We start from the raw sequence: 17,764 nt of genomic DNA on the forward strand, positions 1-17,764 counted from the left end.
GAAAAAGGAGTGGACAAATTCACGTTTGTAAAACATCACTTTTCTAATACAGCCTGGGGACAGAGGAACGCGGGGGTGATGAACTAGAGTAGTAGCTTAGAATCCAAGGGGAAGAAGGCTCCAGCAGCCTGGCCACAGGGCAGGGGATGACATGCTGGTTAAAGAGGAAGAAGGCTCCAGCAGCCTGGCCACGGGGCAGGGGATGACATGCTGGTTAAAGAGGAAGAAGGCTCCAGCAGCCTGGCCACAGGGCAAGGGATGACATGCTGGTTAAAGAGGAAGAAGGCTCCAGCAGCCTGGCCACGAGGCAGGGGATGACATGCTGGTTAAAGAGGAAGAAGACTCCAGCAGCCTGGCCACGGGGCAGGGGAATGACATGCTGGTTAAAGAGGAAGAAGGCTCCAGCAGCCTGGCCACAGGGCAGGGGATGACATGCTGGTTAAAGAGGAAGAAGGCTCTAGCAGCCTGGCCACAGGGCAAGGGATGACATGCTGGTTAAAGAGGAAGAAGACTCCAGCAGCCTGGCCACGGGGCAGGGGATGACATGCTGGTTAAAGAGGAAGAAGGCTCCAGCAGCCTGGCCACAGGGCAGGGGATGACATGCTGGTTAAAGAGGAAGAAGGCTCCAGCAGCCTGGCCACAGGGCAAGGGATGACATGCTGGTTAAAGAGGAAGAAGACTCCAGCAGCCTGGCCACGGGGCAGGGGATGACATGCTGGTTAAAGAGGAAGAAGACTCCAGCAGCCTGGCCACGGGGCAGGGGATGACATGCTGGTTAAAGCCAGCGGCAATGGGCAATGACAGTGCTATCAGAAGTAGGAAGACGTGTGATTCTAAACGTCTTAACAAAGTGATTTCTTCAATGTACACCCAAATCTGGCCAGTAGTTCATTCTTTTGTAATAATTCTTCCTGTAATTCACGAATAAGGAGAAAGAATTAGCAGCTAGGCAAACTCAACCTTTCCACAGATTGTAGAAGGTATTTGAGGTATTCTAACATCCTCCCAGCATGACATCCCCTTGTAAGAAAGAATGAGGGAGGATACCCAGGAAAAGTAAAGTTTGAAAGAAAGAAAGGCTTCTCATAGAAGCCCAAGAACACTCCTGCAACATCCTTCTCATGGTAACCTAGGCCTTAAGAATTTATAAAACTAGCTTGCAGCTCGGCGCCTGTAGCTTAGCAGCTAGGGCACCAGCCACATACATCGGAGCTGGCAGGTTCAAATCCAGCCAGGGCCTGCCAAACAACAATGACAACTACAACCAAAAAATAGCTGGGTGCTGTCGCGGGCGCCTGTAGTCCCAGCTACTAGGGAGGCTGAGGAAAGAGCTTAAGCCCAGGAGCTGGAGGTTGCTGTGAGACTCTGTCTCAAAAAAAAAACAACAACAAAAAACTGTACTTCTTCTTACTAGTGAAGGAAGAGATTTTACCACATTTCTTTGTCTTCATTTTCTCTTTCCTCCTTAAAGGACTGACCCCAGTACTTTCCCAGGGATTCCACCCAAATATTCATTTCTCACCAAACCTGCCCAATATCCCTCCCAGTGGGATGGAGCATTTGCTGGGTAAATCCATATCCAGGTGAACCTGGAGTTTAGTTCCCAGCTACACTTACCTGCAAAGGTAATTAGAAGTGTCAAATTTCAAGATCTTTTCACTAAGGCCTAAGAAAGGTAGCTCACTTTAGTGGATGGGCTGCCTATGAGCAAAAATGGCTCACTCTTCCCCATCCTACCCTCCTATGCCTTTGCCCAAAGTGCTCTCTTGTTTGAGACACTTTATCTTTCTCTTCACCTAATTTTCATTTATTCTTCAAAATGCAGCCTAGGGGCCTGAAACGCTGCCTCTCTCCTAGCCCAGCTGGAGGAGGTGCCACACCTCTGGAATCTTGTACAAGTCTGTGTTTACCCTGATCACAGAATTTGCAAGACTCTTCCCTCCTGTTCTCCGCTGTCTATCCTGCTGGACACCAAGGGGCATGTCTTACTTCTTTTATCCCAGCAGGGTTCAATGTGCTGGCTGAATCCTATACCACTGGTGGGAATGTAAATTGGAAAACTGTTTGGCAGCACTTCTCAAGCAGTGGTGCTTAACAACTGGTGATACTGGTGATCCTGCCTGCCCCCCAGGGAACATTTGGCAATGTCTGGAGGCACACTAGTTGCCACAACTGGGGAAGCAGGGTGCTAGTGGTCTGTGGTGGGTCTAGGGCTTGAATGCTGTTGAACACCCTATAATGCACAGGAGAGGTCCCCAGAACAAAGCATTATTACCCAAATATCAACATGCCAAGAGTGAAAGACACACCTAAACTATGACCCAGCAATCCCACTCCTAGGCACACCGCCTGGAAGAAATGACGTATATGCTTGTGCACACACAAGAATGTTTACTGCAGCTTCACTCACAGAAGCCCCAAACTAGGAACAACCCCAAAGCCCACTGAACCCACAGTGTATTTGTACAATGGAATACTATACAGCAATATAAAGACACTGACTGCTACGTGCAATAATACGGATGAATCTTACAGATAAAACAGTATGATGGGTCAAATTAACCTATGGTGATGAAACTCAGAATAATGGCTACCTCTGGGGAGGTAATGACTGGGAGGGGACAGGGGCAGGACCTCCAGGATTCTGGGAAGTTTCTTTACTGCAATCTGGGTGGTGGTGACACAGATAAACCCCTGTAAGAATTAGTTGTGCTATGCACCAGTGGCTAAATGAAATACTCTTCTAAAAGCCACCCTACTGGTGGGAACCACACTTTGGTTTGCTGCCTTGTAAGCAAGAATATGTTCCAATGATATGGTCCCCAACCCCAGGGCCATGGACCAGTACTGGTCTGGGGCCTGTTAAGAACCAGGCCACACAACAAGAGGTGAGAAGCTGGTGAGGGAAGGAAGCCTCATCTGTAGTTACAGCCACTGTCCATCGCTAACATCACAACCTGGACTCTACCTCCTGTCAGATCAGTGGCTGCATTACATTCTCATAGGAACTTGAACCCAACCATAAACTGCATGTGCAAGAGTCTAGGTTGTGTGTTCCTTATAAGACTCTTATGCTTGATGATCTGAGATAAATATAATGTAACTGAATCATCCTAAAAATATATCCCCCAACGTAGGATAATATTTAGAAATAAACATATCCTACATCAAGCACACAAAGTGAATTCAGTGTGAGTTTAAAATTACTTGCTTTTCTTCCAGAGGCTTAAGGGACTTTGACCCCCCTGGGTTACACGCAGAGTTAGGCTTTTTTGGAGTTGTAAATTCCTTAGGCCTTTCTCTGAACCAGTGAAGCCTGAGATCAAAGGGCATGCTGCCCTTCCTCAGAGATGTGGGCCAGAGGGTTGACTTATGTTAACAACATATTGCTTTTTTTCGAATTATCTGAGAGCTCTCTGAGTGAGTGATCTGTTTTTGCTCTCCATTTCTCTTCCTCTTTGAGAGATTGGGAGCGTTCTAAGACTTTATCTTCAATGTCAGAAATCCTTTCTTCTGCTTGCTCCATTCTGTTGCTGAGGGATTCTACTGTATTTTTCATATCTTTGAGGGCTGTAAATTCTTGCTTCAGTGTGTCTAAGTCTTTGGTGGTTTTGTCTTTAAATTCGTTAAATTCTTGAGACAACTTTAGAATTTCTCCTCGAATTCCTAATTCCATTTTATTAATCTTGTCTGCAATCCAAATTCTGAATTCGATTTCTGACATCTCAGCCAGTTGTTTATGAATGGGATCTTCAATCACATCTGCCGTATCTTTTCTTGGGGGGGTTGATCTATTCTGGTTATTCATGTTACCAGAGTTTTTCCGCTGATTCCGCCCCATGGTTATTTTACTCCCTTTGGTTTTTCCCCTGGGGCTTTATCGAGGGGCCGTACAGTGTTGTGGCCTGAGAAACTGGGGCCCTGTCTGGTGTGGTGGAGCAAAGTGGTTCTGTCTTGTTTTCAGCTGGTTTCTGTTCGATCCTATTGCAACTTCTACTCTGGCTTGAAGTCTCAGCTGTGTGGAAAAATCAGCAATTAAGTCACCCCGCCCGCCCACCTCTGGCCCCAGTTGGAAAAGGAGAATCAAACCTTCCTACAACCGCACACCCAGGGCACCGCCTGAAAAGTCCTCAGTCTATTAGCCCAGTTCAAAAGGTCCAAATCAACTGTCTCAATCGGCATCTGTCTCGGGTGGGAGAGTTCAAGAGGTCTCTGGGAACTGGATCACAGGAGCCTGGTGACTCCTCTGACACGGCTCACCCCAGTGCAGCGTGGAGTCTGGAGGAGCCACCCAGCAAACATGCAGCCTTAAAGAAAGATGGAGACTTTACCTCTTTCATGTTTACATGGATGGAGCTGGAACATATTCTTCTTAGTAAAGTATCTCAAGAATGAAAGAAAAAGTACCCAATGTACTCAGCCCTACTATAAAACTAATTTGGGGCTCTCACATGAAAGCTATAACCCAGTTACAACTTAACAATAGGGGGAAGTAGGAAAGGGGGGGGTGGGTAGAGGGAGGGGGATCGGTGGGATCACACCTGTGGTGCATCTTACAGGGGTATTTGCGAAACTTGGTAAATGTAGAATGTAAAGGTTTTGGCACAGTAACTGAGATAACGCCGGAAAGGCTATGTTAACCACTGTGATAAAAATGTGTCAAATGGTCTATGAAGCAAGTGTATGATGCCCCATGATCATATCAATGTATACAGTTACGATTTAATTTAAAAAAAAAAACAAAAAAAACAACATATTGTCAGAGGTCTATAGGTGCTCTGCCCTGAAGGAAGGTCACAGTCATTACTTCATACTGAGTAAACTGAGTGAATGCTTGAAGATATTCTTCTATTAACTCTGTTCCCCTGTGGCTACTTTCTTCTTTGTGATCTTTCTTTAGATACCTGTTCAGGAATTAGTCAATGTTTAGAAGAAGAGGTTTACTACAAAGTTGATTGTATTGATATGATAACAAAATATTTCCTTTCAAGTTAATTTCAGATAGGTAAAATAAGATAATGATGAAACTAATAGATAACAGATTAAGTGTGTACGTGACTAGAAAAGTATAAAGTCAAAACCTGGAATAAAGATTTTTGCTACATGCCATCTCATCTCATCTAATTGTGTGTAGTCTGTTTCTTGATTTAATAATTAAGGAGCGAGTTTACACCCACAGCAAAGCTGCCGTTCGTTCACGTCTCTGGTCACGCAACACCCCAACCCCATCATGGACCTGGTGCCTGGTGCCAAAAAGGTTAAGGACTGCTATTCTAATGGAACCTCTAGTTATACTGCTGGCAGGAGTCTAAGAAGATACATTTCTGGAAGTCTTTTTCACATCCTTACTTCAATAGTATTTTGATAATTTCAAGCTAAGGACTAAATTAAGGATGTGTACACAAACTCTAGCTTCAACAATAGTCATCATAGCACTGACTTCATAGCAAAAAAAGAGGGAGTTAGTGGGGCAATAAACTTTATTCTAATGAAAGGGACAGGTGAGTATTAAGAATTCAATAAACTAACTTTTTAAAAGTTTAAATGGAAAATGTTCACAATATATCAATTACAGTTAAAAATCAAGAATCCCAAGCCGGGTGTTGTAGCAGGTGCCTGTAGTCCCAGCTACTTGGGAGGCTGAGGCAAGAGAATCACCTAAGCCCAGGAGTTGGAGGTTGCTGTGATGCTGTGAGCTGTGATGCCATAGCACTCTACAAAGGGCAACAAAGTGAGACTTTGTCTCTTAAAAAAAAAAAAAAAATCAGGAAACCCAACAATATGTAACCTAAGATATATGAAGCATACACTCAGTGTGTCAACTGTGGCTATGTCTGGTTGATGAAAGATAATGGGGTTTTAAAATTTATCATTTTTCTTTTTATTTTCTAAAATAAATGTATAATTTTTTTTTTTTTTAGAGACAGAGTTTCATCCTATTGCCCTCGGTAGAGTGCCGTGGCCTCAAACAGCTCACAGCAACCTCCAACTCCAGGGCTCAGGTGATTCTCCTGCCTTAGCCTCCCGAGTAGCCTGGACTACAGGCGCCCACCACAGCACCCGGCTATTTTCTTGTTGCAATTTGGCAGAAGCCAGGTTTGAGCCTGCCACCCTTGGTATATGGGGCTGGCGCCCTGCCCACTAAGCCACAGGTGCTGCCTAAAATGTATAATACTTTTTAATAAGAAAAAATATATGGGCTTGGCACCTGTAGCACAGCGGCTAGGGCGCCAGCCACATACACCAGAGCTGGCGGGTTCAAACCCAGCTGGGTGCTGCCAAACGACGACAACTACAACTCCCCGCCCCCCAAAAAAAGCCAGGCATTGTGGCAGGCACCTGTAGTCCCAGCTACTTGGGAGGCTGAGGCAAGAGAACTGCTTAAGCCTAAGAGTTTGAAGTTGCTGTGAGCTGGGACGCCACGGCACTCTACCCAGGGCAACAAAGTGAGACTCTGTCTCAAAAAAAAAAAAAATATATATATATATAAATCATATTTCTTAAAATATATATATATATAAATCACATTTCTTAAAAATAAAGGTGAGTTTCAAACTCTAATACTGAGAACTAGACTTCCCTTAAACCACTCTGTTCCAGGGTATTTAAAGCCCTACCTTCTGGAAAACAGCTCTAAGCTCCTACTGACGGGGGAGCTAACTAAGAGCTAGATAAAATTCTAGATTTGTCTCTTCTGTACCCTGATGGCAGTGTTGATTACACAATACATTCATGTGTTAAAACTCACACAACCATATACCCTCCCCTCTACAAAGGTAAAAGCAATTAATTTTAAACTATGAAAATAAATATTTTTGACTAAAACAAAGTTCTAGCTTAAAAAAACAAAACAAAACAACACAAGCATTACCTTTCCTGACTGAGTCTAACAAGTTGGACAGTGATCAGGTAAGCAGGTAATCTCATCATCCCCACACTCAGACCAAAATACACACCTGTCCTTCCCCTATAAAGTGGAGATGGCAGCCACTCTGCTAAAAGTCAGCGGAAGATTAAGTGTGAAGATATAGAAAAGGAGAATGGCAAGTGAGAACTGCTGGCCATTAGCAGTAGCAGCAGCAGCTCAAGTTTCACCTCCACAGGAGACTCTGGGGGACAGAGCGAAACAGCTCTCCCAGGAATTCCCTTCTCGGAATTCTGTGTGGTCCCCTCAAGATGACACAGGCCTGAGCTTAATCACCACGCAGCATTTCCTTAGCTCACCAAGATGTAAAGATCTTCCTGGAGCCACAGAACCTGGCACAGAGCTAAAGATAGAAACCACTGCTCACACCCCACCTAGCAGAGAAAGATTTTTTTCTCTTACTTGTCAAAATGACTTTAAACCACACAAATCAACAACAAACGCAAAAGATAAAATACAACAACGTTAATCTCTGATGCCATATGTTCCTCCACAGCTTCTCAAGGTCATGCCTCCCCACTTGAATAAACGGATTAGAGGGTTCCTAATATGGTACATGGGCAAAAAAGCAAAAAAAAAAAAAAAACAACCCAAAACAAACCTCTTCTATGAAGTCCAATCCCTAAGAGTGAACAGCTCGGATCCCAGCCAGTCACGACAAAGGTCTGACAGAGCCAAGCAGACAGAGTCCTTGAACATCTGTGAATCTGTCAGTTCCTTTGCCTCCTCCGAATCACAAGACTGCCTAGAATAAGAAACCAAAAGGGCAGAGACTCAAAAAGCAGCCTGGCATGCACTGTTTGCAAAGAGTGAGCTCCCTTGCTGTACTGGGACAGGTGAGGCTGACAGGCTGAGGGATTATTTTAGGGGGATAAGCTGCTAGTCTGGTTAAGAGAATTGCAGGCTCTGCACTCCCAGTAATCATTTTGGTTTCTGGGGGACTGACCCTCCATCCATACAAGTTTTAAGGCCTGTCAAGCCAGCCCTTAAAGCACAGGGCATTTAAGTCACCCCAAGGGGACCACACCAGAGGACAGCCAGAGCCTGGGGGAGGTGAGAGAGTAGACAGAGGGGTGGGAGAGGCCCCTCTTCATCAGTAAGTGCTGATGTAGGAAGCTAAATATGTTGAAGGGGCTGGGAACACTCCACAGCCTTAAGTATGGTTGGGATTCCCAGCCTTAACCATAGAAATGCTGCAGGTAGGGCTGGCACAGGGCTAACACTGCTCCCCTCCCCTCCTCCTCACAGCTAGGCACCAGATGCACCCTACTGTGGGCACTCCCTCCACAAGGGGGGATATATAGCAATTCCGACCATAGCTCAATGCACAGAGAGCTCAAAGACAGTAGTTACAATCTCTTTCTGATTAAAAAAAATTAAAACTCTATTTAGCCCAATTAGCATAAGCAATACACGTTTACATGACACAGTTACATATACACATTTACTATCATGCACATTTACATATATACACACCATGTACATTCATATACACTGTTTACATAGCAGCAAACTTCCTCTGTAAGTCTTGAATCCTATGCTTTCCTTCTTTGGTTCCAGCAGCAGCAACTATCTGGATTATAGATTTTCTATTATAAAGCCTAATTACAGATGGAAATGCCATCATGCTTTCCTCCCCACACCACCCTGCCCACCCAGTGAGATTTATTAATAAACTGGGGAACAAAGATGCAAGAGAGATCCAGGCTGCATTCCTTGCCAGTAGGGAAGGCATGGCTGTGGGAGTATCTTAGATACTGTACTCTGATAAACCTTGAGCTGAACCTCTGGGCCCTCAGAATGGCTGGGGTACAGCTGGCAGGTGAGCACACTCATCTCTCCCCATACTGGTAGGAACAAGTATGGGGTTCTCTGGCCAACCCCATACTTCTGCATCCATTTTTCAGCCCCCCCCTAAATAGTGTTCCATTGATTCAGGGAAATTTGAATTCAAGTCTAACAAGCCATCAACATCATCTCTCCATCCCCTCACCCCAAATTTCCCTCAGTGAGAGATATGCCAAGAGTAAATTCTAAATTAGAATTAAAAGTAAAAGGCAACCTCCCACATAGAACAGAAAACAAAACTGAGTATAAAAACAAATAACCACAAATGCCTTTGGGTAAAAGTCTTGTCTGTGACCCTTAGCCACTAGTGTGAACTCAGCAAAATGCAGAATTTGAATCTAATACCAAATGACACACAATATTGTTCTTCACGACCATAAGGGCTGCAGTGCCTAGATTAAATGGCTGTGCTGCAGAATTTCTCCCATTTAAAGGTTACCAAAAAAGGGCGGTGCCTGTGGCTCAAGAAGTAGGGCACTGGCCCCATATACCGGAGGTCCCATATACAGGAGGTGGCAGGTTCAAACCTGTCCCTGGCCAAAAAAAAAAAAAAAAAAACCTGCAACAATAAAGGTTACCAAAAAATATAAAATTGCTGTAAACTGCACATCAGTGTGTTCACCCCTCTCACATCAGCATGTTCATGGTTCTTACTCACAACTGGGCTTAACCTAGCACAAGTTCCCTATGTTGCCTCAAGAGGCTACAGCACCAGCCATATACACCTGAGCTGGCGGGTTCGAATCCAGCCAGGGCCTGCCAAACAATAATGACAGCTGCAACCAAAAAATAGCTGGACATTGTGGCGGTCACCTGTAGTCCCAGCTACTTGGGAGGCTGAGGAAAGGAGTCGGAGGTTGTTGTGAGTTGTGACACCACGGCACTCTACCCAGGACGATAGCTTGAGGCTCTGTCTCAAAAAAAAATAAAAAATAAAAAAGATACATAGAGACCTGCTATGTTCTTCCAGGTGGACTTGTATCTCATATGTTCCAAGACTGAAATTGGACCACAGATTCTCACAGCACAAAGTCTGCCAAACCAGGGCTCTGGACTTATATAATTCTTAAGCAGCCAATATAGAAGACAGTGTCCAGAGCAGGAAGAACATTTATTTATTTAGAGACAGAGTCTCACTTTGTCACCCTCGGTAGAGTGCTATGGCGTCACAGCTCACAGCAACCTCCAACTCCTGGGCTTAGGCAATTCTCTTGCCCCAGCCACTCGAGTAGCTGGGACTACAGGCATCTGCCACAACGCCTGGCCATTCTTTGTTGCGAACTCGGCCAGGGCCAGGCTCGAACCTGCCACCCTCAGTACATGGGGCCGGAGACCCACCCACTGAGCCACAGCCACCGGAGGAGGGAGAACTTAATGACAGCCTGGAAAATGCATGGTGGTATAAAAGGACTCTATAGAGTGAGTAATTCTGAAAATCCCCAAACTCTTAACCACAGCCCTAATGCACATGCTGTAAAATGTACCCACCATAGCACTACACAGCTAACTCCAACTTTGCAAGCCCAGCTGTAGCTCTGTACATACACGGCAGCCTGCCAAAGGTCTGCAAACCACTCCCTACTCACACAGTCTGTACAAACCTGCCAGCCTCCCAGCTGGCTGCGGCATGATGTCCAGAACTAAATTCTGGCACCAGCCAGAGCTCCCTTGGGCCTCCTTGTCTATGGGATGGGTTCCTGAGTGGTAGAACAATAATCAGAGACAGCCACAGGAAAAGCCCCAGCAAGCACACAGAGGCCACTCCCTGGCCTTCATCCACACAGGCTGCGTGTATGAAGAACATGGTGTGCAGCAACAAGGGCCTGCCACAGAAGGCCGTGGAACAAGGAAAACAGCACCAGAGGCAGCTAGAAATAGCTGGTCTCCATCTTTCAAAGGTGGCAGAGCATCAGCAGAGTGAGTATGATCAAAGCCAACGGCCACGAAAAGAGCAGTAAAGAAGAAGTGGGGCCCTGCTGTCTGCACTATGGCCACGTTCTCCAGGTATCCGGGGCTTGTCTGCTACCACAGTGCAAGGTAGAATACAGGCCACGGTACCTCGGGATGGAAGGGCAAGCACCTTAACTGCTGAATCCAGTCCCTTCACTCTTCTATGTTTGTTTGTTTATTTGTGAGACAGAGTCTCACTTTCCTCTGACAGAGGAGGAAAGTTTCTCAGACTAACAAAAAAACACGAAGTTGAGTAACGGCGCCATGAGTGGGGGCCTCTCCCTTGGTTAAACTGCCTCCTGCCTCACCCACCACCTGGTCAGACTTGCTCTGGGGACATCCCTGCAAACCCCCCCCCCCACACACACACCCAGCCAAGACAGACTTTCAGAGTCCCCTCAACTAAAACAGCCTAACTTGAAGCCGCCCCTAAAGTCCGACCCCACAGGTATGAGCGGCTTGCAGCGAAGAACACTCCCAGCAATTGAAGGAAGGCCCCTCCTCGCCCTGGTCCCCTGCTGGACACGGTCTCGTCTTATCCCTTCCCCTCATTCCTTTGCAGCTTCCGACCGCAGACTAATTTCGCACTTTAAATCCGGGTTTGGAAACCTCGTCTACTTCCTGAAAGGCACAGCTGCCACAGCCAAGCCAGCCCCACAAACCCCTGGGACTCCTCCGCCCCTGTGCTCATCTCTCCTCCGGGCCGCCCAGCGAGGTTCCCAGCGCCCAGCCCTCACGCCGCACCCCGCCAGCCGCCCTTACCACTGGTGTCCTCGAAGCGCGGCGGCGGGCGGTCCCGCAGCGTGGCGCTCCAGCCCGCGCCGGCCTGGTCCTCCTCCGGCTCCTGCGCGTCCCAGACGCCGAGCAGCGGCGGGCCGGCGGAGGCCCCCGGGGGGGCGGGGCGCTCGCGCTCGTCGTCCGACGAGGCAGCGGAGGAAGAGCGCGAGGCTGCCGAGGTACTGTAGAACGGGTTCCCGCCGCTGTCCGGGCCCGACTCGCCGAACACGTCGTCCGAGATGTGCAGGCTCTCGTAGCGCGCGCGGGCCGCCTCGAGCAGCGCCGGCGCCCTCTTCCGCGCGCCCCCGCCGCCCTCGGCCATGGCCCCGGCCGCCGCCCGCGCGCCGGCGCCCCACAGCGCCTCCCAGCCGCACGCGCCGGGCCCCGGGCCCGCCGCCCCCCACCAGCGCAGTCCGCAGCACAGCGCCCGCCGCCCCGCGCCCGGCCGGCCCGCCGTCTTGGCCACCTCGGGCCCAGCGCCCGGGGAAGCGCCTTCGGAGCTCGAGCGCCGCAGACTGCGGGCCGCGGCTGGAGGCCAGCCGCGCGGGCGGAGGTGGAAGCCGCGGCCCAGGATCAGGCGCCGCCGCCGCCGGGCCCGCCGCGTCCCCGCGCTCCGGGCCGCAGCATCCGGCGCTCGGCGGCCGACCTGCCCAGGCGCGAGCTCCGCCTTCTCGCACCTCCAGCCCGTCGGCCAATCGGGAGACCGGCCCGGGCGGCAACCGCGAGAGCGGGGCGGGGCCTGCGTCGGGGACGTCCCCGTCCTCCCCTGCGGGAGGGGCGGGGCGAGCGCCCGTGGCTGGCGGGAAGGTGGAGCGCAGCGGGCGGCTCCGGTCAGTCCCCTCCTGCCGGGACGCGTTGCCACCAGCAGGCCCTGCGCTGGATCTCCAGGTCGGGGGGAGAGGGAACGGGGGCATGGGGCAGGGGGCGCTCATCCGGTCCTTCCTGGCGCCCGAGTCCGGGGACCAGCACGGACCCACCCAGCGCTGTCCTCCGCAGTACGCGCCTGGCGCCGGGGAGCTGTCCGCCCCGGTGGTTCTTAACCAGGCGCTGCGGAAACGCTCCAGGTAGGCAAGGTCCTCACTCCTGCGGCGGCGGCTGCGTTCTGTGGGGCACAGCCGGTCGCGCCGCGTGCTCCTTTGAATACAAGCGCTGTCAGGCCTCTGGGAATATTTCCCTAATTAGGAGCCGGCCGCCTCGGTCCATTTCTGGGGTCAAATGCTGACTCAGTCTCGCTTCAATATCCGTGTAATTTAAGGGTGGCAGCAAGGTAATTAGGTATATAGTCATTTCTCATCATATTTGACGTTTGACATCTTTTGAACTCAAAATACTCATTGCTTCCAAATATCGATTACTCTAGCACCTATTTCTAACGACTCCTTCGCTCCTGACACGCTCATCTGTTAAAACACGGTGCTATCACCCAGGCCACAACGCTTTGATAAACAATAAAACAGAAAGGTTCCACACGCCTTTCTAGGGCAGGAATGTGTGGTGGTCATCCTAGAGATGGCCACACATTAATCACATTTTGTCTTCTTGCTCTCCTCTCCTTCCCTAGTGCAATAAGTCACATCAATGGTAATTGGGTCATAAAGTCACTTTCATTCTGAAGTAAAATAAATCCGCAGAGATGTAAAGGGCTTGCAAATACTCCTGGCCATTAACTGAGTAACAATTACATAAAAGGGAGAGGCACATTGCTACTTCTACACACACAAGAAAGGATGAAGGACCATTCTGGCACCAAGTGAGGTCAATTCTAGTGTCAAGGCTCAGTGCCCATAGCTCAGTGTTAGGGCACTGGCCACAAACACTGGGGCTGACAGGTTGGAACCTGGCTTGGGCCTGCTAAACAACAATGACAACTGCAACAACACTCTACTGAGGATGACATAGTGAGACTCTGTCTCAAAAAAAAAGATTCCAGTGTCAAGTAGGAACCTTTACAACTCGTGCCCTCCCCCACCAGTCCCTGCAGTTCCTCTCTCAAATCAGGCACTCTGCATGGCACGCATCATTCATCACTAACAGACCATATATAAAAAGGACAGAATTCACATATGTTGACATTGCTTGCTATATGGATTGACTGATAAATGAGAAAGTGTTTCCAAAGCATTTCAACTATCTTGAAGTATTATGCCAAAGAAAAGAGCTGATTACCAACATACTATGTACTGTGCTAACCATCCTAAAGATTTTGAAAAGGGTACAGGTAATTGGACTTACCAGAATGCATCATGGTGAAACATAGGCTGAAGATTCCAGGAGAAATGTGTTGGGGCTTCAGGGAAACTTGCCCTTTCCCCCTCGGTTGGTTTGCTGAAAAGATCAACTCACAGTTATGGTAGATGAGTAAGAGAAAGATTTATTTCCAAATACCATGTGCATGGGGGGAACAACGAGTGATTTCCTAAAGTCCCAGTGATAGTGGCTTTTAAAGATGCCTTTTAGAAGAGGTGGGTGGGGGGAGAGAAACTGGAAAGTGGCTGCTAAGGGGGAGGGGATGCGTAGATGGGGGGGGGACAGATTGACTAGCAGATTAACCTGAGAGACAGGCATTGTGCTTCAAATGACCTTAGGGCCAGGACTATTAGCATGTGATAAGGAGTCTGGCAGTCCTTTAAGATTTTAGGTTGGTAGAGGAGAGTCTTCATTCAGAGTTTCCTGATTATGAACAGCCTTCAATTCAAAATAATCTTTATACCAAGGAATCATATTTTGGAGTGAAATTTTCTTAGCTCCTTCAAACGTAAGACTCCATAGCTCAAGTTCAAATTTTGCAATTAGGAATTGTGTAAGACTCCTGCAAATTTTTATGTTATGTATTAAAAACAACTGAATGAAAAAAATAATTGAAAGACCAGGCATGGTTGCTCATGCCTGTAATCCTAGCATTCTGGGAGGCCATGGTGGGAGGATTGCTTGAGATTGGGAGTTTAAGGTTGTTATGCCCAAGAGTCTCTCACACTGCCAGACAAGTCAAATTTAAAGAGGAGTCCTTTTATTGAAGAGCTGCTTTTATTGCAGTCGGTGACTGCTGCAGTCTCCCAACGTGGGGTTTCTGAGAACAGCCCCGAGTTCTGTGCCTCTGGTTTTTATAGGACAAAACTTTTCTGGGGGGCAAGCAAGCATTATTACAGAAGCGAAAATAGCAGTTAAAGGGGTAGGGGGAATCACGAGGATAAGGTGGTTATTTTGTACAACGCTACAATCACAAGAGCGTTTAGTGATTTTTCTTCCTTACAAAGTAGGTACAAACCACAGTGTCCTGGCGGGGTATGCAGGGAGGAGAACTTACAGGTAAGGGTTGTAAAGGGCATGATCATAAAAAGCTATAATCATTAAGGCCACAATTACAAGTAAATGCATTTACAGTTACACAGTGGGAAGGCAAATAAGAGGAACTAGTTTTGAAGGTAAAAGGGAGTAAATAGTAAAATGGAGTCAAGCTTGTTCTTTTAACATTTCAGTATCATATATGGATGGTATGAAGACCACCTTAACATAATCACGAGGGTTGTCACGAGGGTAGTTAGTGACGTTCTACATAATACTAATAATTCTAATAGTTCTAACCAGGTACACTTAAAATACCATGCAATGGGTGGGGAGGCAAGTGGAACCAGTTTCTTTTTTTTTAAAGCAATAAAATGTAACAAAATAACAGAAGGAAGTCAGGCCTGCTTTGGCTCCCCACTGATTCTCAGGAATAAGAGTTAAAACAAAATGGAATTAGGCCTGCTTTTCTTTCACTCTAACAAGATCAGCCTGAGCAAAAGCAAGACCCCCAACTCTGCAAAAAATAGAAAAATTAGCCAGGTGTAGTGACACACACACCTGTAGTCCCAGCTACTTGGGAGGCTGAGGTAGGAGGATCACTTGAGCCTAGGAGTTTGAGGTTCCTGCCATGGGTGACAGAATGAGACTATCAATAAATAAATAAATAAATAAATAAATAAAATTGAATGGGACCCAAAGGCTATATGAAAAAGTTTCTTCTCTTTTCCAGCTACCCAATGAAAAAGACAGCAGCTAAGGTGTGTTTTTTAAAAATGAATTGCTTTGCTACCCACAGCAAGCATAGAACAAAGCAGTGACAGTTGTAAGGACAGGCAGGTCCTCCTTTGTCCCTAATTTGCATTTGTACAGTGCCAATCCCAAGGAAATCCTGGGGCCTTTGTGTTTCCTAGGCTCACAAATACTGGTAGTTCATGCAGGATGCAACATTGAGAAGAGTATTATATGGTCACAAAAGAAATCAAAGCTTGTCAAATAAAAATTAGATGACTATGTCAGCTTAGAGTTGTTTAGCTGTTTCTTCCATGTTAAGCAAGTGCTTCCAAACAAGAAAAGTAAAAATATTCCAGCCTGTGAAGATAGGTGACTGCTTCTCCTTGTGGTCAGAGTAGGGAAAAGGGTAGAAACAATTGGAAAACAAACAACTTTCCCACCTGGCTGGCATCCTCCTACCTGATGCAGTTATGACATTTCTACCTCATTAACTTTTATTAGTAACATCATTTATGTGGAGAATTATAGAATCCATATTACACTGAGGTCTTTTAACTTTGGATTATTTCAAAACATCTTCCAAGTTATTTAACTATGAAATGTAATTAAATAATTATAGATGAATATTGAGCTTCTGGTTTATGAGTTTCTGGTTAAGAGCTCAAGGTGGTAAAAGCAATTCCTTATGTAGATTTTTTAGGTTTTGTTAAACCATTGGTTCTTGCTTTTATATAACTGGGCCTAATGGCCATATTTCATTATGGTATGGTGCACAATTGTTTTATGTACCACTAAGCAAGAAAAAATGCTACCATAGAGAACCATGCTACAATGTTTTCTTTTTACTTCTAATTTTGATTTAAACTTACTGAGAAAGCTCTTTTGACAGATTTTTATTATGTATCACTGCAATACATACGTATTGAAATATAAATTAAATATAAATATAAATACGTATGAAAATATAAATTAAAGTAGTTGGCTGGGATGGTGCCTGTGGCTCAGCCCCATATACCGAGGGTGGTGGGTTCAAACCCAGCCCCCGCCAAACTGCAATAAAAAAATAGCCGGGCATTGTGGCAGGTGCCTATAGTCCCAGCTACTCGGGAGGCTGAGGCAAGAGAATCACCTAAGTCCAGGAGTTGGATGTTGCTGTGAGCTGAGATGCTATGGCACTCTACCGAGGGTGACAAAGTGAGAGTCTGTCTCTACAAAATATAAAAAAATAAATAAATTAAAAAAAAAAGTAGTTGGCTAAAGTTTTGCTAATTTTGCACTGAGAATCTCACTGCACTTATTTTCTAACTCAGAGTTGTTGATTTCTAGGTTGTTCCCACAATATGTTTCTCTGAGTCACAGAGCCTTTGGGATGCCACATTTCTTATAAAAGTGCTCCAAGGTCATTCAAGCAACTGTACTTTGGAAGACAGAAGCAGGAAGATCACTTGAGGCCAGGAGTTTGAGACCAGCCTGGTAAATATAGTAAGATCCCGTCTCTGCAAAAAGTAAAAATAAAACAAAATTAGCTGAACATGGTGGCATGCACCCATAGTCCCAGCAACTTGGCGGCTGACATGGGAGAATCCTTCAAGCACAGGAGTTGAAGATTATAGTGAACCACTGTGCTACACCCTGGGCAAGAGACCCTATCTCTAAAAACAAAAAAGAGAGAGAGAGACAAGTTAAGAAGAACTTCATAGTCCTTTTGAGCTACTGCAGGAGCAGCAGGATTAGAGGGGAAGAACAGGAGCTTGGCTTTGAACATGTAAAACTTAACACATCTGGATCTGGAAAGTGGATCTAGATCTAGAAAACAGGCAGTTGAAGACGGGAATCTGGAGTTCAAGGACCAGGTCTGGGCTGAAGATGAAAATGTGTGTCCTCAGCAGATAAATGGCAGATGCATAATAGATGAGACCTCCCAGGGACTGAGTACAGATCCGGAGGAGGTCCAAGGATGGTTCCTAGAGCACATCATTTAAAGATCAGGAGATGAGAAGAAATCACTCAAGAGACTGCAACGGTTGGATAACTGGGAACAAAGTAGAGTCCTAGAGACTAGGAAAGTATTTCAAGAAGGAGGGGAATACTGTCAAATGCTGTTAGGAGATATAATAAGAAGGCTGAGAACCACTGCGTTTGTCAATGAGAGGACAAAATGATAATTGGGGTGGATTTCAGAATGGGAGAATAAATAGGGGTGTTAGTAAAGACAAAGTTTTGAGAAGTTTTGCTTCAAAGAGAAGA

General features: G+C 46.7%; 1 protein-coding gene across 1 annotated transcript in view; it reads right to left on the reverse strand.

Annotated features, from left to right (window-relative positions):
- PGBD5 (piggyBac transposable element derived 5) overlaps nt 1–12,090 on the reverse strand; it is a 100,038-nt gene extending 87,948 nt beyond the window's left edge. The window contains exon 1 of the mRNA XM_053607315.1: nt 11,486–12,090. Coding sequence (XP_053463290.1) covers nt 11,486–11,822 — 337 coding nt within the window. The 5' untranslated portion in view covers nt 11,823–12,090. The remainder of the gene's footprint in view (nt 1–11,485) is intronic.
- Between the last annotated feature and the right edge of the window lie 5,674 nt (nt 12,091–17,764).

The sequence above is a fragment of the Nycticebus coucang genome, chromosome 10 (genome assembly GCF_027406575.1).
Source record: "Nycticebus coucang isolate mNycCou1 chromosome 10, mNycCou1.pri, whole genome shotgun sequence".
Taxonomy (NCBI): Eukaryota; Metazoa; Chordata; class Mammalia; order Primates; family Lorisidae; genus Nycticebus; species Nycticebus coucang.